General features: G+C 45.9%; 2 protein-coding genes across 6 annotated transcripts in view; one reads left to right on the top strand and one right to left on the bottom strand.

Moving 5' to 3' along the window:
* Window positions 1–26,321, bottom strand: part of ZMAT4 (zinc finger matrin-type 4) — a 424,404-nt gene that overhangs the window by 24,724 nt on the left and 373,359 nt on the right. The window lies entirely within an intron of this gene.
* On the top strand, window positions 1,448–25,907 carry IDO2 (indoleamine 2,3-dioxygenase 2). The gene is made up of 10 exons (XM_073325313.1): window positions 1,448–4,894; window positions 8,551–8,646; window positions 9,848–9,967; window positions 10,541–10,659; window positions 11,128–11,142; window positions 11,905–12,004; window positions 16,394–16,511; window positions 17,981–18,032; window positions 21,470–21,618; window positions 23,648–25,907. The coding sequence occupies exons 1-10, from the start codon at window positions 4,796–4,798 to the stop codon at window positions 24,016–24,018; spliced, it is 1,239 nt and encodes a 412-aa protein (XP_073181414.1). The 5' UTR covers window positions 1,448–4,795; the 3' UTR covers window positions 24,019–25,907.

Genomic DNA, 26,321 nt, shown 5'->3' with positions numbered 1-26,321 from the left:
TTCAGATTTCAGATCAATGCACTTGTACACCCTGTGGCTGTGGGGGCTGGGGAACGACAAGAGGATGTCTGATTCTTAAGGGCAGGAATCACTTCAGGAAATCCCCACCAAAGCATCAAGCAGGTGCTGACTCATGGCCAGAGTCATGATGGTCTTGTGGTTCAGAGCTAGGCGTGGAGCCACAACCCCTGGGTTCTTATTCCACTTTTACCACCAACCTCCTGCAGGACCCTGGACAAGCCACGTAGGGCCAGATTTTCCCAAGAGCTCAGCATCTGGTGTGTACCCTAAGGCCCCCTTTCCAAGGGCAAACTGACTCAGTAAGCTGTGCTGAGATAAGAACCCCAACCAGACCATGGGCTCGTCATGAAACCACATTCTAAGCCAGAGATGGAAGTTACGCTTTCCCTGTGTTTGTTGCATTATCTTTTCACATGAGGAACTTACTTAGCCACCTGAAGTAGATGTGAGGTCTGATGTACTGAGGACTGTGTTGGAATCACAAGCTGTCACTTTAAGAGCCGGGGGAAGCAGAGTTTCTTGGCCTTACTTGCAGGCTGGGGCTCTGTGGGAAAGTGCCCTCAGTCAGTCCACAGGAGGCATATGTAATATTCTCGTTTTGCAGAGGCAGATAGTTTAAAAAATTTGGCCAGAGGCATAAGGACCTGAATAGTCAAACCTGGATAGCCAGCTTTAGGGGCCAAATTGACTCGCCCAGGTCTGTCATGCACAGCGCCACTCCATGGCAGAACCAGCAGAGAACCCCAGGAGTCCTGGCTCCCTGTCCTTTGGTGGCTTTCCATGGAAAGTTTATAGAAATGAGCCCAGTAATGCTGACAAACTCTAGGCGATTCTAAGTGTTCCCAGCAGAGAAGCTATGGAGAAAGAGCTGGGCTGAACTGAGAAGGAAAAGCAGGGACTGAACACAATGAAGGAAGGATTTTAAATGTTTTTGCTCTGAGCTTTCACATTCAGTTAGGACAAGTCCCCAGCCCTACAGGAAAAAGGGTGACTATCCATGGGCGACATGTTGACCAGGACTGCACTTAGGTAGAGAGTTTGCTTGGGCTCTTTATGGTTTACTGGGTCTGGTCTTATTTGCCTAATCAGATAGTAGGCTTAGTCTTGTCTGCATTAACCACCTAGTGGGCAGGGAGTTTTGTTCCCATGTATCACTGAAACAATTAGCCTGGAAATCAACAGAGCCTTATTCTAATGACCCTTCCATAAATACCTGTTTGTTTGGCTGGGTGCCTGCAGTAGGTACAGATGCAGATTGTGCTCAGTGACAAGCATATTAGCAGCATGTAATTTACTAATGCAAATTAAAACAGTCATTAGGATCTTATGCTCTATTTGGCATTGGCAAAATCATAACATTAGCATACATTTAATCATTGGGAAGTTAGCTGGAACCTGAAAGAAATCCTTAATTTCATAATACATGTTTCATGTCACTTATTTTATTCCCTGCTGTGATGTGCTTATTTTTGTGACAGCAGCTTCAGTTTTCGTTTCCATTAACTTATGTGCTAATATCATCCTTGGCACAGCCAAGGTAAATCAGCAGCACCTTGTCAAAGCACAGAGACTAAGATACAGCCTGTGCTTAGTACAGCATACATTGTTCCCTTTGGAGAAGAGAACAAAATTCTTTAGCACTCTTCCTGCCTGGCTGCTGTCAAGGGTTGCTTGAAGGGAACCGTGGGCCTTGCTGGAACAATAGCCAACAGGAATCAGCACAGACAGGATCTGTACCTAGCATCATGGTCACTTCTGGTTTTTCATTCCAGTGCAGTGTCTGAGCTGGATTAAAAGCTCCTGCAACCCGAGGAAAGGCAGCTTGGGTCAGTAGATGGGGGCACCAGGCTAGGAGTCCGGCAACCTAGGTTCATTGACTTCAAGTCCAGTAGGAACTCTTATGATCATCTAGTCTGACCTCCTGTATAAAACCCAGACCAGAGAACCTCACCTGGTAATTTCTGCTTCATGCCCATAACTTCTGTTTAAGTTATTGCAGTGGCTCTGCCCCCGACCTGCTCTGTGACCTCAAACAAGTCACTTCCTCTCTGTGCCTCCATTTCCTCTCCCACCTTTTGTCTGGTTTCTGTATTTACAGTGTGAGCGCTCTTCGGGGCTGGGACTGTCTCACTATGCGTGTGTGCAGTGCACAGCCCAGTGGGCCCCCGATCTCAGTCAGGGCTTCTAGGTGCTACCGCAATACATAATAATAATAAAACAAAACACCCCCACTCTCCCCCAGTGGGGTGTAGATCTCCTTAACAATGCAACAGTTACCACTGGGACCCATCACATTCTAGACAGCAAGAGGAAGCTTGAAGATAAATGGTCCTTTGTTCTACCTTTTTTATTATTATTATTTAAATAAGACAGAACCTGCTCTCCCTTTTCCTATGGGAGATGAACATGGTGTGATGCTAGTTTAGTGTCCTCATGAGTCCATGTAATTCCAATAGCCCAGAACATGCTCAGAGTCCCTGTGGGGTAATTATTTGGGAGTTAAAACGTAGATACCAAGGGCTAGACCCTCGGCTTGTGTAAATCCAGCTAAGCCCATGCAGCAATGCCAATTTACACTCACCAAAGGATCTAGTCCCAAACTTCATGACCCCTACAGGTGCTGTCTGCACAGCCAGAGGAAGAGAGAGTCTTGCTCTGTGGAGTTAGAGCCAAGACCAGTAATAGGACAGACTTGAATATCTAAGGTGCCCAGTTGCAGAGCCACAGGCAACCTATGTGCAATGGAGAAGTGTGCACAGTTTCTCTCGCTAGGACCTCACCTTCTGCATGATGGGCTGAAATAAGCTGGTTCACTGGGGTTGTGGCTCCACGCAGGGGAAGTCCTGCTCTGGCCACAGCAAGCACAAGCGTAGATTTGCTGTGCAGCAGAGGGAAGGCAGGGTTCCCAGATCCTGTATGGGGATGCTGGAGCTCATCTGCGCTGGAGCGTGGGGGATGAAATTGAAGGCAGGGCTGCTGGCCATTCCACTGGCATGTGTGCGTATAGGTAGTGACCACAGCCCTCAGCCAGCAGTAGCAGCTATGTTGACTGCTGTGTGGGAGGAGGAGGAGGGGAAGTATTTGAAACCCCCCTAGGCCATTATCAGAAAGAGCACCCAGGAGACACAGGAAAGGCAGCGCTACAGAACCCGGTTTTGCAGAGCAGACTGCAGGAGCCACATGGGTCAGATTTTCAGAACAGCAGCAGCACAGTGGGGACTGTAACTGACAAGTTAACATGAACAGAGGCCGCAGGGCATGTGGCACTGGCAACAGGGGCGGTTTCCTACAAGGCAGGGGTAGGGTCTAAGTTAAGAGAGGAGCGAGAGGCTTTGCACGCCTTTCCCAGGCAGTTCCCTGAGAACACTCCTACACCCTGAAACTCAGCAGCTGCTGCCCAGCCCAGACCTGCACGACAGCCACTCAAAGGAGGGGAGGGGACTCTTGTATCCAAGGCTGGAGCACAGGGGCATGGCTAGGGAGAAGCAGAACATAGTTGCCTACAATGGAACATGCCTCGGGATCTTACATCAGAGCATGAACGGGTGGACCCTCAGCTGAGGTGACTAACGGGGCAGGCAGGCAGAGCTGACTCAGAGCAGGGAATTGCTTGCCTATTTGATCACCAATATCATTTCCAAAGGAAGTCCAGGGTCCCTCAGGAGGTCTCCCCTGCAACCACTGACCCAGCCTGACCTGCTTATCTTGCCAGCCCTGTGCAGATCACAATGCAACATGGTCTCCCTGCACCACCACTCAGAAGTTCAAGCCAAGGATGTGATCCTTTTTATTCAAGGCCAGATCCTTAAACCACTTTCTGGCGGCCTAGGATGCAGTAAGCAAAGGGCCTGCTTAAAACCGTCTAGTGATTCAAACTTTATGCATTCCCATTCTAGGTCTCCCTCTCTCCTGGCTTCACACCGGCTACCTGTATCACAGTGCTAATGCTCAGCCAGCAGAGATCATCCCCAGGCATTCTTGATATACACACACGCTCCTGGCCTTCCACTCATCCACACAGCACAGAGTGTATGCATCCCCCTATACTGACATAGCTAGGATGGTAACATGCATATATAAGGTGCACTTCTTTATTTATTGGAAACTGCAGTGTCTGGAGACCGCACTGGCTGCAGATCAGAGGATGTGACTTGCAAGTCATTGCCGCCATCAACTACAGGCCATCTTTTACTACAGCATAGGAAACGACAAGCACCTTAGTGCAATGGAGACACGCACCTTCTCTGATGGGTTCATTTTTTGTTACAAATGGACATAGACCTTCTGGAAAAGTCCAATTGGATTTAATTGGAATTAACCCAATAAGGCTTGGTAGATAGCCTCCTCTCCCCCCCATTAAAATCTGTGGGGATTTAGAGTGATATTTTTAATAAGTTTCCCAAGTCAGTCTAGAGCTCTTTATTGAATTCCACAGGAGTATCCAGAAAACACACATCTTAACAGAGGAGAACCTCTCTTTCGGGACTTTTCTGTAAGGGGATGTTGATTAGATTAGAGTTTGCTCTGCACACTGCCTTATCAGCAACCTTTATTCATGTTTACTCAGACCCACTGGCCATTGAGGATTCTACGCCCAGCACAAAGGTTTGCTACCTCTGGATTCCAGGGAAAAATGCTTCACTTACTCAGCACATTACAAGTGTGCTTATTTGATGCTTCCTACGGCAGGGCCAGTGCCCAGATAGAGTCTGAACCCTCTCTTATGCAGTAGGTTCTACTTTCCCAGACTGAGGCAGAGTTCAGCTCTCTAACGATGGAGATTAATAGCGAAAATGAGGAGAAACCACTGCTTTTTACTTTAAGAAGATTTCAGCTCTCTGAAGATTATGGCTTCCTTCTTCCAAATCCTCTGGTAGGGACACTCTCTCTCTCTCTCTCAGAGACATTCATGTCAAGGGAAACGCAACACCTTCAAAGAGAGGGGTTGGTGGGCAGTTGTCTTATTCTGTAGCAATTATTTGTAATTCACTCATTTACTAATATTTATTTATACACAAATACAATTTGTTTTTTGCTTAAATATTTAAAGCAAATTAGATAGAGGATAACATTCTAATTCTTAAAAAGCAATAAAAGTGCCAGGAGCAAGCTGCGAGGAGAGGGGAAAAGACAGACACCAAAGAATTGATCTTGTATTTACAGATTGTTCGTGAGTCTGAGTACAGGGGAGAGTGAGCTTTAGAATACAGACTTTCAGCTTTAATCCTTTTTAAAAAGTGACAGCAACATTATAAATGGCACTCCTTGAGCAGAAGCTTGCAGGGATGCCAAGAAATCAATTCAAGATTATTCAGTAAAATGCTGAGAAACAGGATACAGACTGGGAAGTTAAACACAAGCTATTTGATATTAAGCCACACTTGTTTAAATCACAGTGCCAGCGCTTAAAAGGCCCAATCCTACAAAATTCGAATGCTAATTACTGACAATCCCACTGGCTTCACCTGCTCAGAATCTGGCAGGATCAGGCCTTAAAAGTCATTGTATTTACAGTCATTAGGATGGTAACTGACATTCCAGTTCCTTCCAAGCTGGAAAAAGACCATGCTCCACAGATAGTGAAATGCCAGAACAGCAGGATTGATTGCCTTCTGCACACACTGAGACAGCACATTAGGAAAGACATGGACAAATTGGAGAGAAAAGCAACAGAAGTGATAAAAGGTTTAGAAAACCTGACCTATGAGGAAAGGTTAAAAAACTGGCCATGTTTAGTCTTGAGAAAAGGCAGCTGAGGGGAGACGAGAGAGTCTTAAGATATTTGAAGGGCTGTCAAAGGGGATGGGGATCATCTGTTCTCCATGTCCAAAGAAAAAAGAAAGAACTAATAGGCTTAAACTGCAGCAAGGGAGGAGATGTATTAGAAGGTTATTCCTAATATCTAACCTACGAGGGAAGTTAGGCTCCAATGATGGGGACTGAACAACCTCCCTATTCTAGAGCTTTTTAAGAACAGGTCGGACACACACCTGTTAGAGATGGTCTAGCTTTACTTGGCCCTGCCTCAGCGCAGGGGGCTGGACTTGATGACTTGCCTCAGAGGTCCCTTCCAGCCTTATGTTTCTATGAACACCCACTCCCCTTTGGGGACAGCCTTCTGAAAACCACAAGATTGTTTATTTTGCAGCAAGAACAAAGCACTTAGAGAAAAGGGATTTTAAAGAAAGAGAGAGAGTCTCTACCCGTTTATCTTACCAAAAGGCTTAACTATCCCCGAAGCAGACCTCACTTCTTCAGGCACATCAACTGGTCCTATGTATCAGTCTGGTTCCGCCCAGACAAACAACCACTTCCCCTCTCAGGCTCCCTTTTTAAACTGCCACAGCCCTTTTGATCATCTGGTTTCCAGGCTTTGGCCCTGCTCATCAAAACCCGTTTTGTAAGATGCCTGGAGCCAGGATGTCACTCTTCAAAGTTAATAGTTCAACCATCATCTCTCAAGAACCCACAAGTGTTTACCAAGGGGTGGCTTATCTTGAGCCATTCTGTTTTCTTACAGTCCTCCTCATTAATCTAAGCTGATGTAGTCATTAGTAATATCCCAATAACTAGGTCAACATACATGGTTCAACCATTATTACAGAGCGGCTCCATTTCCCTCACATGCTGTTCTCAGAGACACGTTACTACACAAGAATCTGTCATTAAAAAAACAACAACAGCAACAAAAGCTTTGCAGAGTAAGTCTAAACAAGTGACCCATATAAAAGCCAATAAAACCATGAGATTTCTTAAAATATTGGGTTCTTTTTAAACCACCCGGGGCCTGACTCAGCTTTTGAATGCTTGGCGTTTGTCAATATTGTGTTAGCTGCGACGTTGAATGTGTCACAGCCAAACAGCTCCCAATGCAAGGATTGCTGCCTGCTCGGGCCTGTTCTTTGTCTGCATCTCATGGCGAGTGACTGTTTTAGAGCCAAGCTACAATATGCTGCTATGGTAATGTAATCATAATTATATACGTAATCACTAACAAAGTGGCCCCCTTGGTGAGTGCGTCTCTGCTAGGGAGGAAGTTATATATTCCCCGTGCAGGGACTCTGCTTGTTTCTGTTTGGAAAGTGCTCAGCAATACCAGAAAAACAAACCATTCAATTCAAGCCAGCTCCTCTGCCCCATCTGCTCATTGCAGGCCGCTAATCACCACAAAAGTACTTTCAGAAGTAGCTCATTTTCTCTCCCTTTTGGCACATAAAAGATCATGTAAATATTCCCCACCCATCCCCAGAGAACACACATCCTGAATGTCTTGTGCACCATAATGGCTGGCCAGGCACATCAGAGGGGTTGGATTATGCAGGGAGCTCAGCTGAGCTGAGCGGTAGTTTTCAGAAGCTGGCTAACCTCAGTTCGGTAGTGCAGCCAAATTGTGACTCAGTTTTTCATATGAGTCTCTTTGCTATTCCCAAATAAAGCCTCACTCTCAGGAGAGCAGTGAGAAACTCCATTTGTGCTTTAAAAGAAAAAGCAAGTCTTGATTCTAATTTAATGGCCATGGAAGAGACTGACATTGGGGGAATCCTAAAATAGCCCCATACTCCCCCACTGGCTCCATGGGGAACACCCCTCCCTACCTGCTGGGCACCTCCACAACACACTCCCTACTTTGTGTCTGTGTGTTTTAAATTCCATCAACCGTCCTTGAACGAAGGAGGAAAAGAAGCCAATCTAAACTGATTGCAAGTCAGCTAGTACCACGCTGTCTGGGTCCCCCCTGCAAGGAAGAGGGAAATGCCTTAGAATTCGGGGAAGGCAGAACTAACAGGAGTGACACTGGGCAACATCAGGAAATGAGCCTGTCCTCTCCTTTACCTTGCCTGCAATCACTGGAGGCAAAGGGGTGAGAGAACAAGGGATTTGTTTCTTATCAGTGGGTCATTAAAGTGAAGTTTTTAAAAGCAGAAAAAAAAAAACTCCATTAGACCTTCATCTTGTTCAGATCCCACACAATTAAATAGCCACTTAGTTTACATTGATCCCAGATAAAATATAAAAGCCATGTGGCCCCAAAGGGAATTATTCTTCATGAAAATCAGTGGATACAAAATACCGTGATAGGATCAGGATTCCCCAATGGAAGAAAGGCAGCTTTGTTTCCCCTCAGAAAAATCACACACACACACAGACCCCTCTACCTCACTGCTCTTTTTAAGCACCACAGTATTTAACAAGAAGAAAGAGGACGCAGGCCAGATATTGCCCGGTGAGGCACTTTGCAAGCATCCAGCACAATTCCTCAGATATGCTTCAGTTGCCTGTTACTCCAGTCTTGGACTCCCTCCTGAACATGCAGCTCTACCAGTCATGCCTGTCAATCCCACCCTGCAGTCCTGCCTCCCCGAACTCTGCAAATGCCCCTCATTCCTGCCGCATAGCAGCCATCACTACACCAATCATGAACTTGCCCATCAAATTAGGGCTCGGTGGGGAGATCCAGCCAGTGACTTTTTAATTGTGCCAGCTCCTAACAGACTTGTTTGATGATTTAAGGCCTTTTGTCTGTTCTAGAGTGAACTCCCTGCTCCCTACGGGCCTTGGATGGAGATTGCCAACAACCTGCCTCACCTGATCCAGAGCCATCAGCTCCGTTCACAAGTTTACAAGGTACCTATAGAATTCAAGTAGAGGATTAAAGATTCTTAGGGATTAACCTCAAATTAATGTTAGTGCCAGTCACCTCTGCAGAACTGGAGCTTCATCTTCAAACGAAGCTACACACAAACGTTTAGGAAAACACAGATCCTGACATATAGGGATTCAAAAAACCAAAAGGGGAGAAAAGTTAAATTAAAAAAACAGCTTCTCCTATACAGTGTGTAATACAGAGAGATTTTCTTCAGGTGTCACTAGAGGTAAAGCACAAAGATGGGCCGGAACTCATCATTTCAGCTAGAAAGTACATAGGTTGGGAGTTAATCATAACGTGAAACTATTCCAGATTCCTGCATCTAGAGCTTTGCTACAGCACCTTTAATCTCAAATTAGCTCTCAGTGATTTTTTTTTTTTTTTTTAAAGACTAGATGTGAGAGGGAAAAACACCCTTCTGCAAAGCTTCTCTAAAACAGTGGTTCTCAACCGGGGTATGCAGAGGTCTTCCAGTGGGTACATCAGCTTATCTAGGTAATTGCCTAGTTTAACAACAGGGCTATATAAAAAGCACTAGCTAAGTCAGTACAAACTAAAATTTCAGACAATGACTTGTCTATACTGCTCTATATAGTATACACTGAAATGTAAGTACAATATTTATATTCCAGTTGGTTTATTTTGTAACTATATGGTAAAAACGAGACAAGAAGCAATTTTACAGTAAGTGTGCTGTGACACTTGTCTTTTTATGGCTGATTTTGTAAGCAAGTAGATTTTAAGTGAGGTGAAACTCGGGGTACACAAGAGAAATCAGTCTGGAAAGGTTGAGAGCCGCTGCTCTAAACAGACCAGGGGGGTTACCATATAATAGTGCTACAAATGAGAAGAAGTTCCATCAGTGTAATAAGCCCTGTTCTAAGGCAGAAAGAAGAAAAGCCAGAGCAGAGCAGAGAAGCCGTGTGTGTTGATGGCGGCAAGAATATTTCACAGACGTGACAGAGCACAGGGATGGGCATCAGGATGCCTGGGTCCTGTTCTGAGCTCAGACTGACTTGTTTTGTGATGCAAGGCAAATTACTTTGCGTCGGTGCCTCGCTTTATGGGAGGAGAATATCTCCACAAGGCATTGGGAGTTGGCCAGGTGCACTGAGATCTTTGGTGGTGGTAATTTTTACCACTCAAAAATGCCTTTTTTCACAAGTTTCTTGTTGGCAGATGCCCCAGCTGAGCAGTCAGCATCTAAAAGGGCACAGAGAGCTGCACTTGGCCCACCTGGCACTGAGCTTCATCACAATGGGGTTTGTCTGGCAAGAAGGCGAGGAGGAGACGGTCAAGGTAAAAGCTGCACCAAAACAGATTTGCTCTTTGAAGCCAAGAAGGATTTGCTTTTTTCAGATAAATGCTACCAGAATAGGCAGCAGAATGGCCCCCTTCAGGTAAAATGTTTGTACCTGCAGAGGGCTGGAAAGTCCATGCTGAGCTGGGAACTGCTTGGGATATTGACAGGTACAAAAGTTCTGAGCTTACCTGACATCAGTCAGCATCAATAGCAAAGTGCAGCTCGAGGGTTCGTCTACACTGCAGAAAAAGGAACCTTCTTACCTTGGGTTCCAACAGCAGCAAAGACATGGCAACTTGGCTTTTCATTCAGATTGGCAGCTTGAGTTCAAACCCCAGCTTCCCTGCAGGCTTTAACTTTAACCCAAGTTGCTGCGTCTTCCTTGCTACTTAAACCCAAGTTAAGAACACTCCTTTTTTTGCAGCATAGATGTACTCTTGGGGTCTGAGACCAGAGCATGCTGGTCAGTGTGCCCCTGGCTCCCTGCTGACTAGGAGCCTGCTACATCGAACATTCCAACTGGATCATTTTCAGGAGAAAATGAGTAAGCACAAGTTTGTGTCTTCCAGCTTCTGCCACGAAACCTTGCTGTTCCCTACTGGGAGATCTCACAGATGCTTGGGCTGCCTCCTATCCTGGTCCACGCGGATTTTGTGCTAGTGAACTGGAAGAAAAAGAATCTTAGTGGGTAAATGTAAGAACAATGAAATCTACAGCTGGACAGACTGAAATCGAGTTGTTAAAGTGGTTGTGTTAGGTATCAAATCGGCACAAATGCAACCATTGGTCAATCTAGTAGGAAGATTTGAGACCATTTTTGTCCATTTAGATTTGAGCTCTGACATTTTGATAGTCCTTTAAAATCTTCCCTTTCTTACTCCATTCTGAGCCTTGCTGGCATGAAAGATAAATATTCCCTACAAAGATCTTTTCAGGTTTGGTGTGAGAGTCCAGTTCTTTATCAATCGAGGGGGGAGGTGGTGTGCGCACATGGAAAAACAGGAGCCAGAGCCACATTACTGTTAACATCAGTGTTAGGACAAGATCTCATTCTGAAGTACACATCTTTGGTAATGGATTCCATTTCTATATAGTGATTTGTTATTCCTGTTTCCTTTTCTCGCACTTTTGCTGTCAATACCTGAAACTCCTGTAGCCCTTTGGAAATAGAGTAAGTATCTAATATGCTTATTTATTTTTTAACTGTAGTAGCTTTGTTTCAATTCAATTATTTGCTCCATCACCTCAGGGCTCTTTTTAGTTTACATCTGTCTCCTGCTACATGAGCACAATGTAACAGCTCACTCCTGGGCAGAGGAATGCCAATGCCCCATAGCAGCAGCTGGGTGGCTTCTATGTGACCCCCAGACTTCTGTAAACCAGACTACAGCTGTGATCTTTCACACAGAGGTATGGATTGTGGAGATGGACTCAGCTCATTGGGTGCATGTGGGGTACGGAGCTCCTTTGAAAGAAAATCAGACCCTACATGCCCCATTTTGATCTGAGGGGCTGGGAGTAGGACGTACAAGCCACTTGCAATTTGCATAGGAGGCAGGTGCTGCCTTCTACAATGCAGATGTCTTCCACTCTGAATGCCTAAAGACTTGAAAAATTCAGGTGGGTTCTCAGTGTGTGGCATCCTCTCCCTAATCCTGATGTGGTGGCTGGGGAAAGGGATTAAGAGGAGGAAGGCGTTTTATATCCCCACACTGCTACCTACCCAGCAGCAAGGTTTGTAGTGTACTAGAGCCTGACCAAAGCTAGTGCAAAACACTTGTGTTGCAGGGTCTGGCTAGAACCTGGCTGACTGCACTTCAGAGCAGTGAGGTGGAGGGAGCGTGAAGGGCCAGTTAGTCTTATTCCTAGAATTTGTGTGTTTTAATCTCCACACGTTATGTGATTTCAAAAATCATCATCATCATCCTTAAAGGAATCTGGATACCATCTTTTCCCTGCCCGGAGGGGAGAGTTTGAGAGGATTCATTCTAGTTACCCTCCTTGTTGAGAAGGCAGCAGCGCCGGGGATTAAGGTACAGTACAACTCATATGGTGCCATCCTGGGCAGACAAACATTTCTCTTAATGTTTACAACTCCCGATGCAATTCACTCAGATCTGCAGGCATAGGCAAAGCGGATAGGAGGTCGCTTCAGAGGTATCAATGGAATGGACTATTGTCAAAAAAGAAAAGGAGTATTTGTGGCACCTTAGAGACTAACCAATTTATTTGAGCATGAGCTTTTGTGAGCTACAGCTCACTTCATCGGATGCATGCCGTGGAAACTGCAGCAGACTTTATATATACACAGAGAATATGAAAAAATACCTCCTCCCACCCCACTGTCCAGCTGGTAATAGCTTATCTAAAGTGATCATCAGGTGGGCCATTTCCAGCACAAATCCAGGTTCTCACCCTCCACCCCCCCACACAAATTCACTCTCCTGCTGGTGACAGCCCATCCAAAGTGACAACTCTTTACACAATGTGCATGATAATAAAGTTGGGCCATTTCCTGCACAAATCCAGGTTCTCTCACCCCCTCACAAAAACCACACACACAAACTCACTATCCTGCTGGTAATAGCTCATCCAAAGTGACCACTCTCCCTACAACGTGCATAATTAAGGTGGGCCATTTCCAGCACAAATCCAGGTTCTCACATCCGCCCCACCCCCATACACACACAAACTCACTCTCCTGCTGGTAATAGCTCATCCAAACTGACCACTCTCCAAGTTAAACCAGAACATCTTGGGAGGGGGGGGGTAGGAAAAAACAAGAGGAAATAGGCTACCTTGCATAATGACTTAGCCACTCCCAGTCTCTATTTAAGCCTAAATTAATAGTATCCAATTTGCAAATGAATTCCAATTCAGCAGTTTCTCGCTGGAGTCTGGATTTGAAGTTTTTTTGTTTTAAGATAGCGACCTTCATGTCTGTGATTGCGTGACCAGAGAGATTGAAGTGTTCTCCGACTGGTTTATGAATGGTTATAATTCTTGACATCTGATTTGTGTCCATTTATTCTTTTACGTAGAGACTGTCCAGTTTGACCAATGTACATGGCAGAGGGGCATTGCTGGCACATGATGGCATATCACATTGGTGGATGTGCAGGTATACGAGCCTCTGATAGTGTGGCTGATATTAGGCCTTGTGATGGTGTCCCCTGAATAGATATGTGGGCACAATTGACAACGGGCTTTGTTGCAAGGATAAGTTCCTGGGTTAGTGGTTCTGTTGTGTGGTATGTGGTTGTTGGTGAGTATTTGCTTCAGGTTGCGGGGCTGTCTGTAGGCAAGGACTGGCCTGTCTCCCAAGATTTGTGAGAGTGTTGGGTCATCCTTTAGGATAGGTTGTAGATCCTTAATAATGCGTTGGAGGGGTTTTAGTTGGGGGCTGAAGGTGACGGCTAGTGGCGTTCTGTTATTTTCTTTGTTAGGCCTGTCCTGTAGTAGGTAACTTCTGGGAACTCTTCTGGCTCTATCAATCTGTTTCTTCACTTCCGCAGGTGGGTATTGTAGTTGTAAGAAAGCTTGATAGAGATCTTGTAGGTGTTTGTCTCTGTCTGAGGGGTTGGAGCAAATGCGGTTGTATTGCAGAGCTTGGCTGTAGACGATGGATCGTGTGGTGTGGTCAGGGTGAAAGCTGGAGGCATGGAGGTAGGAATAGTGGTCAGTAGGTTTCCGGTATAGGGTGGTGTTTATGTGACCATTGTTTATTAGCACTGTAGTGTCCAGGAAGTGGATCTCTTGTGTGGACTGGACCAGGCTGAGGTTGGTGGTGGGATGGAAATTGTTGAAATCATGGTGGAATTCCTCAAGGGCTTCTTTTCCATGGGGCCAGATGATGAAGATGTCATCAATGTAGCGCAAGTAGAGTAGGGGCTTTAGGGGACGAGAGCTGAGGAAGCATTGTTCTAAATCAGCCATAAAAAATGTTGGCATACTGTGGGGCCATGCGGGTACCCATAGCAGTGCCGCTGATCTGAAGGTACACATTGTCCCCAAATGTGAAATAGTTATGGGTAAGGACAAAGTCACAAAGTTCAGCCACCAGGTTAGCCGTGACATTATCGGGGATAGTGTTCTTGACGGCTTGTAGTCCATCTTTGTGTGGAATGTTGGTGTAGAGGGCTTCTACATCCATAGTGGCCAGGATGGTGTTATCAGGAAGATCACCGATGGATTGAAGTTTCCTTAGGAAGTCAGTGGTGTCTCGAAGGTAGCTGGGAGTGCTGGTAGCATAGGGCCTGAGGAGGGAGTCTACATAGCCAGACAATCCTGCTGTCAGGGTGTCAATGCCTGAGATGATGGGGCGCCCAGGATTTCCAGGTTTATGGATCTTGGGTAGTACATAGAATATCCCAGGTCGGGGTTCCAGGGGTGTGTCTGTGCGGATTTGATCTTGTGCTTTTTCAGGAAGTTTGAGCAAATGCTGTAGTTGCTTTTGGTAACTCTCAGTGGGATCATAGGGTAATGGCTTGTAGAAACTCGTGTTGGAGAGCTGCCGAGCAGCCTCTTGTTCATATTCCGACCTATTCATGATGACAACAGCACCTCCTTTTTCAGCCTTTTTGATTATGATGTCAGAGTTGTTTCTGAGACAACCTATCCTAAAGGATGACCCAACACTCTCACAAATCTTGGGAGACAGGCCAGTCCTTGCCTACAGACAGCCCCGCAACCTGAAGCAAACACTCACCAACAACCACATACCACACAACAGAACCACTAACCCAGGAACCTATCCTTGCAACAAAGCCCGTTGCCAATTGTGCCCACATATCTATTCAGGGGACACCATCACAGGGCCTAATAACATCAGCCACACTATCAGAAGCTCGTATACCTGCACATCCACCAATGTGATATATGCCATCATGTGCCAGCAATGCCCCTCTGCCATGTACATTGGTCAAACTGGACAGTCTCTACGTAAAAGAAAAGAATTATAACCATTCATAAACCAGTCGGAGAACACTTCAATCTCTCTGGTCACGCAATCACAGACATGAAGGTCGCTATCTTAAAACAAAAAAACTTCAAATCCAGACTCCAGCGAGAAACTGCTGAATTGGAATTCATTTGCAAATTGGATACTATTAATTTAGGCTTAAATAGAGACTGGGAGTGGCTAAGTCATTATGCAAGGTAGCCTATTTCCTCTTGTTTTTTCCTACCCCCCCCCTCCCAAGATGTTCTGGTTTAACTTGGATTTAAACTTGGAGAGTGGTCAGTTTGGATGAGCTATTACCAGCAGGAGAGTGAGTTTGTGTGTGTATGGGGGTGGGGGGGATGTGAAAAAACCTGGATTTGTGCTGGAAAATGGCCCACCTTAATTATGCACATTGTAGGGAGAATGGTCACTTTGGATGGGCTATCACCAGCAGGAGAGTGAATTTGTGGAGGGTGAGAAAACCTGGATTTGTGCTGGAAATGGCCCACCTGATGATCACTTTAGATAAGCTATTACCAGCTGGACAGTGGGGTGGGAGGAGGTATTTTTTCATATTCTCTGTGTATATATAAAGTCTGCTGCAGTTTCCACAGTACGCATCCGATGAAATGAGCTGTAGCTCACGAAAGCTCATGCTCAAATAAATTGGTTAGTCTCTAAGGTGCCACAAGTACTCCTTTTCTTTTTGCGAATACAGACTAACACGGCTGTTACTCTGAAACCTGTCAAAAAAAGAGTCTGTTGAACAAAGGTGGTCTGGCCTGCAGTCAACACAATCCAATCAGAGTCAGATTTATTAGGAATTAAACAGAAGATAAAGATGAAGGGCCCAGATCTGTAGTACCGCAGCCTGACAAATGGCTGCTCACCTGGAAGAGGAGGGGTGGCTGTTCTCAGAAGACATAGGCCACTTTGTTAGCAGTCTCGGCAAACAGCTGAATGGGATATGTAGAATACACTTGCCTAGCAGGTATTCCCCCAGGGGAAGGTTCTCTCTGTGTTAGTGTAGAACGGATGCTTGCACTGCTACTGCCCACGTTCCCCTGTGCTGTTGATAAACAGAGAATGTCGCAAACGCAGCCATGGAGACCAATGCCTGCCACTGGTCGGGAAGTCACATCTGGAGTTATTGTGCAATCCTGTGTTGGGGGCACAGATGGGCACAGAACCATCATCTCTCCTGTGCTTTGCTTTGGGAGATCCTGTCCCAGCATCTGCCAGTGTTTCAGGGGTCAGAATTTAGAACAATCTGCACCTTCTAGCATGGTGGCAGTTTGCTTCGGTTTTTCTTACCATGGCTAGGTGAGAAAGCCCTGCCAGGTGAGCTCAGGATGAGCCAATAAGATAAGGAGAGCCTGTCCCAATGAAAGAGAGGGGGCAGCGTGCCCAGAGGCACACCGAGGGCACATAAACCCAAGTTGCTCCAATACATCACAGCTCTTCCACTGTTCTCTTACAGGCAGTTGTTCAGGCAGGTAATGCCATCCTGCAGCCTGACAAAGAGGCCCTGCATAAGGCCCTGCAAGAGCTGGCCAAGGCCATTAAAGAGATGAGCGACGCTTTGAAACGGATGCACGGTAATGCTACTGCTTCACACTTAGCTGTCTTTAGATCACGGCACAAACATTAATTCATTGGGATACAGGAGTGGAAACATTTGCACACAGAGTAGAAAGACTCTAGGCATGGACGGGGCTGCAGGTGTCACGGCTTGGAGAAAATCAAATGCAAGACAGATATTCCCAGGACAGTGCAGGGATGTGTGTATGTCTGTATTGCTCAGCAAGAGTCCCGAATGAAAAAATCGAGGGAGTTTTGTGAGACAATCAGAGCAGCAACACTGAAAAGCCTCTCACTGCTCTTCAACTCCCCTCTGATTCCAGAACTGCTGTGACCAGCCTTGCTTAACCAGAGTGAACGGTTAGTCTGGCGTCTGTCCCCTGGTATGGAAATAGGGAATTCCAGAGGAGTGAATGCTTAATAACATGGTACTTTCTACCCAGGGATCTCAAATCATGTCCCTACACATTTTTTTGTGAAGCAGAAGACTTTTACAGAAAGGAACACACAGCTACTGTTAGTTGTCTGAGATACAGCAGCCAGTTAGGGCCCAAACCAGGATTAGAACCCAGCTTTCACATCCCCATGATGGACAACGTGGCGCTCTTCATGGGAGTTCCATTGGTCTCAGTGTGGGAGGAGTTCAGACTGCACCTCTGTTATTCCACATCCGTATAAATGACCAGTTTTTTAATACAACAGCTCCTGGCTTTACCAGACGCTCATGCCCCCTCCTCTCCATTACTGAGATACAAGTACAGTGGGGAGTAATGTTAGCTGCACTGACCTCTGAACCCTCTGTGATTCTCCACCGTCACGCTGTAATCAGACTTTGCCAGCAGCAGCAGCGTGATCCTGCATCAACAAGGAACACAGACAGGCCATAGACGCTGCAATGCATTTGTTTCAAGTGAAGTTACCATGACGTGCTTAGGTGGGGAGAGCACGTTTTCTGCGCGAAGCGTGTTTGCAATGTGCACAGGCAGCCACGGTGACAGAACTAAATGGGTCCATATGGGGGAAACCTGCCCTTGAGAGCATTTCCAGCTCTCAGCCAGTGGGGGCCAAGGCAGAGGGATGGTACCGAGGTCTCAGCAAGATGGCAGAGCCAACATCAGAGCACTCAGGGAAGAATCCATATAACAATATGAGCAACAGCCTAAGCTGCTGAGGTCTTGGCCAGAGACAGCCTAATTTTGCTACATCAGCCAGTCACGTGGTGTAACAGCTCCCAGTACCTGGAGTTCCTTTATTTCAAGTGAACATTAAGTACCACGAATGAAGCTCACGGGAGCATTAAAGGGCCAGGTCACATTTGGGAGGGGGATGGTGGCAGGGCACAGCATTCCAGCCTCCTCTGCAAGTTGTTTTTCTAAAGATTCAGGGCATTTCTTGCTCAGACTGAGAAGGAAGAGATGGGGGAAGGCTGATGCAGAAGTAACTGCCATTGGCTTGGAGTAACACCACACTTTGATTTCTTTCCTAGACCATGTGGATCCAGCAATATTTTATGCCGTGATTCGGATCTTTTTGTCTGGGTAAGTACGTGGTGCGCATTTCCCTCTGGAACAATCATGTCAGCAATTCCCAAGGGTAGAGAGGAGGCTGTTGGAGGAAGGCAGCCCTAATGTAGGTACATCATGTGCCATAGTCTCTCTTGTGCAGCAGGGATAACGCAGGTTATAGTTAGTGACACCCTTGTGCCTAGACATGAGGCAGTAAAATTATTTGTACTGCCTCAGAGCCCTCTTTTGGGAAGGGAATTTTTTGTTTAACTTTATCCACGCTGGGCCAGCCGAACGCACAGGATGAAGAGGTCCCCGGACTCAGGTGTGTTCCACCCTGCCCCAATCCTAAACTTCTCATATATGGAGACACAGGCTCCTGTGACCACTATCAGCAAGAGAGCACAGCACAACACAGCGCCTGGTCAGAATTCCTCCTCTACCTTTCCCAGGATCTGTCCCTGCCTTTCAAAAGACCAGCCCACCCCCAGGTGTTTTCTGCACCATGAACATTGTTAGTATCAATCATATGGAAATGGATCATGAAAAGTTCTTGACCCAGCTAGCAACCCTGGGAGATGGGTGTTTATTTGTTGGACACATTGTTAAATTATTTGTACCGTGTCAGAGCCCTAGTCACAGAACAGGGCCCCATTGTCCTTCTGAACAAAACAGCAGTCCCTGCCCCAAAGAGATTACAATCTACACACTTTCAGTTCTCTCTTCCTGACCTTGTGCTATATAGTCTCTCTCTATACAATGTCTCTGTAGACATTGCTGGAAGGTCAGTAGGTCTCTTCTGCTGTTCTCCATCGAATCACAACAAATTACTTTGCCACTGTTTTAACAGGATGCCGCTCATTAATGAACACAGACACACCCCCATCACCACTCAGGTGTGTAAAGCAACAACAACAACAAAAATCTCAGGAATAACTGAAGTCTCATTCAAAACGCCTTTGTCATGCCAGATCCTCACTTGGAGAGCTCAGAACCCCCAAAGTTATTCTAATATCAGTGTTATTTGGGGGTTTCGAATTTTAAAACAGGTGTCAGTGTTCCCGAGTGTAAAGGCCTGCTGCATCTTAAATTTTCTTCAGTTTTCCATCTAAACTGACCTGGTCTTGAACAGAGTTTAAAGCAGGCTGACAACCTTCTGTTATAAACTTCACAGGACTGGAGGTTACTATAAAATGTATTTCTGGGAGAGCTAAAATAACTGAAAGTTTGATGATAAAACTAGTTTCCCTCTTAGATTTGTATAACAGCTGCTCCTGGAAGTTAACGTCAGGGGGACGGTCAGCCTCAGACACCTAACTGAAACCCCAAAATTGCAACATTTTAATAGTATAAACAGCTAAATATATCCACTCTTCAGAAGCCAGGAGACATTTTCAGGGCAGGGCACAGTTATTTCCAGAATCCTGATTCCTGCCCCTACCCCTTTCCATTCATTCAGAGCTTTTAGCATTTGTAAACATGCAATGCATAAAACAAACACTGCAGGGTTTGGAGGAGTGGTGGAAAAAAGCATGTCAGATCAGGAAAAAAAAAAAAGACTGGCCAGTTTATTGGTTTGCTGAAGACTAGTGTTTTTTGTGAGGGTAGGAGAATTACATTACATAAAGGTAAAACCCTGCACTCCATTTCAGGAAACGAAAGTTGTCCCTACTCTGTATCCAGAGGAATCATTATGCTAAAGGAAAGGTGACAAAAAGAACAGAACAGAACTTTTAGGACTTCGGAATATCTGCCTCAAATGCTCTCCTAACCCAGCAGATCTGAGAATAATACAGCAATGTTGTTTTGCTATTATTTTCCTTTTAGCAAAACCAAACACAAGTTTCCCAGCAACGGTGATGGGGCTTGGGATGGTACCACTACAATTTTGTTTTCAGGCAACAGAGCCTGTATGCTTTCCACTACCATGGTTCACACTATCGCATAGTCAGTGTTTATAGGAAACACTGGTGCTTTATAGGAAAGCAAGACAAGTCCCTGTTACAAGGAACGAAGAAGGAGGTTTCCAGCTCCCCATTGAAAGTCAGGGGCAGGGGGGTTAGTCAGGAGCCTAACTGCCCTTTGTATCTTGTAATACTTGACCCTTGCCGCCTAGTCTAGCGGGCATGACGACATTTCAAGATTCAGTGCTGAGGTAGAGTCATTTAGAAAATTTTAGCTCATAGCAAAGCTGTAAGCTCTGCACTGTAAATGAAAAGGAGAAATAGAGAGATTACCAGGGAGAGAGGTTGGTTTCAAAACCATGGAATGGATCGATCACGATTATGCAGCAGTCCAGTGGGCTACTACAATGAACAAGGACGCTCTTGGTATCTGAGACAATTAAGGTTACATTTTAAGACCACTACACAGCCATTTCAGAGTAACCGCCCCAGAGGTTAATGAGAATTGAGTGCCCAATCCCTGCCTATTACCTTGAGAGCTTGCTCCTTGCAATTATATGTTCTGTTGCTAAGGAATACACACACACCCCCTTTAAAAAGCCATACCCCTTTTAATTCCTAAAGAACTATACAGAATGGAATTAAAATCTTAGGAGCCAAGAGTTTATCTTGCTAAAATGCTTACCACCATACTGATCACTGCCAAAATATTATTTTATAGAAATCCTGTTTCATTAGAGACCCTTCTCCCCCCCACACTGTAGCCTTGCGCAAGTTTGATGCTTCTCCTGAGTATTCCAGGCAGCTGAGAAAATCTGAGCGGTCGTCATTCTGCTTCATGCAATTGTTAACAAACGGCTTAAAATAGGCATTGCTGCTCTCATGAGCATCTCCAGCATCTGGCTACCGAAGGTTCTAAAGGACGGTTTCCAAACAAGCGCACAGCAGGAGCGTCAGCAGACGCTCACACGGCGCTCTTCTAGCCAGAGGGCGTTTTCTGCGGCATTTAACCCAGACGACGACGACAGCTCTGGATGGTGTACAAGGATTATGCAGCGGTCTTGGATGGCTTATCCTCAGTACCATCACCTATTTCTCCTGCTGAATTGTCTTGAGAGGGGATGGATGGGTTATATTTTTAATCAGTATTGCTGCTGTTGGTTTGTTGTATTCATTTCTCATGCAGCACAGTCGTGCATATCACTTTACAGGGAAATGACAGGTCCCTAATCTGAGACACTGCAATCTGTGTTACACTTGCCATGGTACGGGATGACCACACACACACAGGATGGGGAAGGGAAGTATCGAAGGATGAAGCATGAGAAGAACTTGTTACACACACATCTTATGTTCAGTTTCTTCCCGTGTAATATATTAACATTTGAGAACTTGACTTGAAAAGAGGGTTAGCCCCAAGATGATGATGTAGGAGGCAGACCTAGGAGGATTTACTCCATCTGGCCTGTGTAGGGTCAGCATTTTGAAGTCTTGCCCTGTTTATCGAACGCAGCGTTCTTAGCTCACTGAAGCACCATTTCTTACTGCCTTGCACTCTCATTAAAGGTGGAAAGATAACCCAGCAATGCCAGGAGGGCTGATATATGAAGGAGTTTCTGATGAGCCCATGTCATATTCTGGAGGGAGCGCAGCACAGAGCACAGTACTTCATGTCTTCGATGAGTTATTAGCAATTCATCATAGCAAGGAAAGCAGTAAGTCAAACAAAACTTTGCTTATTTGTTTAAGCAGATGGGTGTGGCTCTGTATCAGGTATATTTACAAATGGATAAAGCCATGTGTCAATCAGACTGTCTCAAAATCCACCTGCTTCTGTGTCAGCTGGGAAGAAGTTCCCTTCAATACATTGTGGGAGGATGTCTATTAAACCCAGGTTCTGGCAGCCCCATTACCAAATCCCAAAGGCATGCCCTAATGAATAGACTAATTCAAACCAAACAGGTCTGTCTAGGTTATAGATGGACACAGCACCGGCAGGAAGCGCAAGAGTGCAGATGCTGTCAGTAACATCAACTCACCCCCCCCCCCATGTACACGTTATAATTAGCCTAACTAGGAACTGAAATGGGGACACGTGGGCTAGGAGTGCCCAATGGCTTTGGGGTTAAATATGTAACCCTAGTGGTGCGCTGCAGTATTGGGGTTAGGGGGGGTGGTTCTTTTCACATTCCAGTTAGTCCTATTCTCTTGCGAGGGGAAGTAAAGCTTCCTGTACATGTTGTGAATAAAGGGCTTGATGCACGACTTGATGGCCCTGCCTCATGGAGATAAACAGGATGCATGAGGAATGAGAAGCAGCAAAGATGGAAAAGTATTTTACACATATGCTGGAGGTTTGTGCTGCACTGGTTTCAGTGAGACATGAACACCGTCTCAGCACCAGCAACTCTTCAGCCTCTGAAGGCAGGCTGGGAAATGCACACTGGGTGGAATTCACCCCTTCCAGAGTTCCAGCACCAATCCAACACCCCCCTTAAGTTGGCTTTAAGCCCTCCTTTGAGGAGGGCAGTGGCGCATTGGCCTTGGGCTGAATTTCACCCACAGGACCTGAAACTCTTGGATTCGTTTTCTAGCTCTGTAACCAAATGACAGTGTGCCCCGGCCTCAGTTTCCCCATGTGTAGAATAGAGATGCTGAGGCTCTCCAACCGTGCAAAGCACTATGAAGCATGCTACCAGAGTGAAGTATTAAAGAGCAGAGTTTTACTAGAGACTTTTCTAAAATCTGAGCAGATTTGAGCTGAACATACTCAAAGTGATTTTTCATTTGCTTATCTGAACTATAAAGAGGGTCCCTTACAAATATGCTCATGCTGAAAACAGCAATTTATGTTTATCAGTTTTTTAAAGGCACTTAAATGTTTTTAATTCGCTTTATTATTTTCCCCCATTTACACAGATATACCTTGAAAGAACATAAAGAATGGAAAGCGACAGTGCTTTAGTCTTAAGCAAGGCTAAATGAACTACAGGATCTCTCCAGATTTATTGCATGCACTTGGTTTATTAGGGATATATTTCTTGGTATAAGAGCCAATATTACTCACTGGGGATATTTAGCCACATGCATTTGTAAAGAGAGACCATACTACATTACGGGTCTCTAGTGTGCTCTGTAATTTGAGTAGAGTTGCAACAGGATCAATAGGATGAATACTGTAAGGTGCCACTGATTAAGAGCCTCCAGGCCCGGAAAAAAAAGAGTGGTCACCAGTTGCCCTCTTAGGCTATAGAGCAAGTCACCATCACTACTACTGTCAAGGGGCAGACAGAGACTCCGACACAACCTTCCCTACCAAGATCTGTGGCTACTGGGAAGCCATGGATGGGAGTTCTGGGTGCAGCTGGGAATATGGGCCTGTTTTCTATGCTTGGGATCTGCAGACAAATCTGACTTAGGTCACAAATGCAAAAGTGCTGGGTGGGTTTCAAGCTAGTCCCTTATTGATCCATGTCAATTCTACACAGCTGGCATTCTCTGCTCGGACACATCAGCAAGCGCTTGGCAGGTCAGGGTTGAGACCCGCTGGCAGGGTATTTTGGGGAAGATCAGGAGAGCACCTGTCGGAAGCACTCTAGAACGAATCATAGCAGGTTAGATGTTACGCAGGTCCCGATATTAAAGTATTCCCTGGGAATTGTCAAGATTAGCTTTAATAATTAATACCTCCCCCTCCTATCTTTGGCCAAGTGATTCACCTCTTCCTTTCTTGGTCTTTTCCAGCTGCATTTCTACACAGGATGAGGGACTACATGCCACCCCACCACAGGGCCTTCATAGAAGAAATCCATTCTGCCCCTTCACTGAAGCAACATATACTGTCTGCTGGAAATGAAAAGCTACGCATAGCTTACAACCAGTGTGTGTCCGCCCTGGTGGACTTGAGAACCTATCACATTGCTATTGTCACCAAGTACATCACCACAGCAGCTGCTAATGCCAAAGCCAAGAAAGGAAAACCAAGCCACTGGGCGGGTAGCCTTCAGATTAACCCGCCTTCGTCGTTACAAGAGAGGGGCACTGGTGGCTCAGGCATCCTGAGCTTCTTGAAGAGTGTCAGGGACACAACGAGAGCAGGGATAATCCAGGGTTAAACGCTGTCATGCCACATGCGTTTCACTAGGGACAAGAGGCATGAGCAAGCTTAAGACCGAAAGAGCTTTTTGTTTAATAGTTGCACGTAGCGCATGTGCCAGGATCTGGCTGGGATCGCCCTAGTTGAAAGGTCCATCTTAGGTAGAGCATCCTATGAACACAAAAAGCATTCAATGTTGGGAATAAGTGAACCCTGGGGTGATTTACTGGAAGAAAACCATTGCCCATCTGACACACAGGGTATGCCTTCAGGGGGGTAAAAGACCTGCAGCACGGCACAGCTGGTGCTTGCAAGGCTAAACTGCTGTGTAAACATTCAGGCTTGGGACTGAGCCCAAATGTCTGCACAGCAATTGTTAGCCCCGTGAGCCTGAGTCAGCTGACCTGGGCCAGCCACAGGTTTTTTATCCCTGTGTGGACTTACCCTTCGCTTCGCCTTCATTCAGACAGGAAGCTGCATAACTTTCCTGCCTCTCAGCAGCCTGGAAGTTCCCGAGATAAGAAGTCCCTTCCCCGATGACCCCGTTGTGACATGAGTCACAGGTGGCCAGAGGCAGCTGCTGGTGGGGGCTAAGAGAGGGAGACTCAAAAATTCCAGCCAGTTATTTAGGAGTTTGAATACAGATTAAGGGATCCAAGTATTAGGCACCCAGTTTTGAGAAGTGTAGTCAGTATTCCAAACTGACATTGATCCTGAATGTTTTCTTAATACTAGCAAGTACTTGAGCAGGTCGGAATCTTTTCTACCCACTCTCAGGCTGCCAGCAACATTTACTTTCCACCCCGTGGCTCAGCAGGAGCTTCAACAACACTGATTGTAATAATAATAAAAACAGATCCACGTCCTCGTTTGCTGGGGGAAGTCATTCCAGACTGCGAGGCTCAGAAAAAGAAGGGGAGCATCTCTGGCCTTAAACTCTGTGCATCTCTAAATTCTTCCCTGCCTCTTCCCTGCTCCCGCAGTTGTAGTTAAAGCTCAGTTGCAGTCTATTTTTTTAAAATCCTGATTTTTATTAAGCATTTTTCCTTCAGGCTCCTCATTTATTTACTGTTACTGCAAAGAAGGGCAGTAAATATAAGAGAAGCAGTAAGTCCAAAAGGTACCCCTGTCGCTTGTGAAGTCACTGAGAAACCCAAGTCTGCCACAAGAGGCGAGGGTACTCAGTTCTCCTTGATAAAGGAGCTTGGCAATTCTCTCTGGGGGCCTTGCAAAGTCTGACTTCAGTGGAAGCTGGACACAGAATCTGAAAGTCTTGACTCCATGGACATATAGTCTCATTTGCTAATTTCAGCCCTGGTCCAGCAAATGGATTCTTGCATCCATGAAACAGCCCACTAGCTTTGCTGGGCTTTCCACAGGACAACAGAGTCAAGTCGCATGGGTCTGTCTGGACTGTCTACTGCCCCAGGGACGTCATCATCGGTCACCCTCCATCATTCAGATAGAGTTTAGTGTTTAACGTATCCTTTCTCTGCCCACCATGCCAGGCTCAGCCCCTTTGCTTTCCTTCTCCAGCTGCCACGTTTGTGCCATCTTCCACACACAGAGCAATCACCCTGTCTCCTCGTCCAAATCCCTCCTAAACACTCACTTCTTGCACCAGGTAGCAAGCACTAACCCATGTCAGTCGAACGCTGCCTTCTCCACCCAACAGAGCGCAGATAAGGGGGGGGAGCAGAGAAATGTCAAATTCAACCCATCCTCTTACTCTCCCATGCATCTTATCTGTGTTTGAGTCATAAATCCCCTGGGGTCAAGACCCACAATGTAGAGGGTGAGCAGATTGTCAGTACTTAAGTATCATCACTACCAATGTGGCAGTTTCCACGATATGCATCTGAAGAAGTGAGCTGTAGCTCACGAAAGCTTATGCTCTAATAAATTGGTTAGTCTCTAAGGTGCCACAAGTCCTCCTTTTCTTTTTAATGTGTTCCTAGAGCTTCTGGATGTCAGGGTGAGGGGCACGTCACAACGAGGTCCCAGATCATGTTTAGAGCTCACAGGGTAGCAGGACTTGTTTGGAAACCAGCCAGGAAAACACATTTTGTGGGACAGACAAATCAATAATCTGAACATGTGCAGTCCACAGCTTTGAAGTCTGCAAACCCAGGACCTGACCTGTCAAACTCCCATACAGACCTCACAAAAGAGGAAACAGCAGACAAAAGGGTTCCCCTCGGGGCCTGGTTATTTTATCTTGCCACAAGTGCCTTCCACGTCACTGCAAGTGCTGTACACCTGTCTCCATGTATTTCATTTGTAACCTAAAGAGACAGTAACTCCCTTAGGACTTGATTCTCT

This window comes from Lepidochelys kempii, chromosome 26, assembly GCF_965140265.1.
Source record: "Lepidochelys kempii isolate rLepKem1 chromosome 26, rLepKem1.hap2, whole genome shotgun sequence".
Classification (NCBI taxonomy): Eukaryota; Metazoa; Chordata; order Testudines; family Cheloniidae; genus Lepidochelys; species Lepidochelys kempii.
Note: the sequence above shows the minus strand (reverse complement) of the source record. Positions and strands in the feature narration are given on the sequence as shown.

Bases quoted from the DNA above. Each gene is read 5' to 3' on its own strand.
- IDO2 (XM_073325313.1), top strand. From the start codon at position 4,796: ATGGAGATTAATAGCGAAAATGAGGAGAAACCACTGCTTTTTACTTTA. The intron at 4,895-8,550 runs GTAGGGACACTC...TGTCTGTTCTAG, and splicing joins TCCTTCTTCCAAATCCTCTG to AGTGAACTCCCTGCTCCCTA. The intron at 18,033-21,469 runs GTAAGTACGTGG...CTCTCATTAAAG, and splicing joins ATTCGGATCTTTTTGTCTGG to GTGGAAAGATAACCCAGCAA.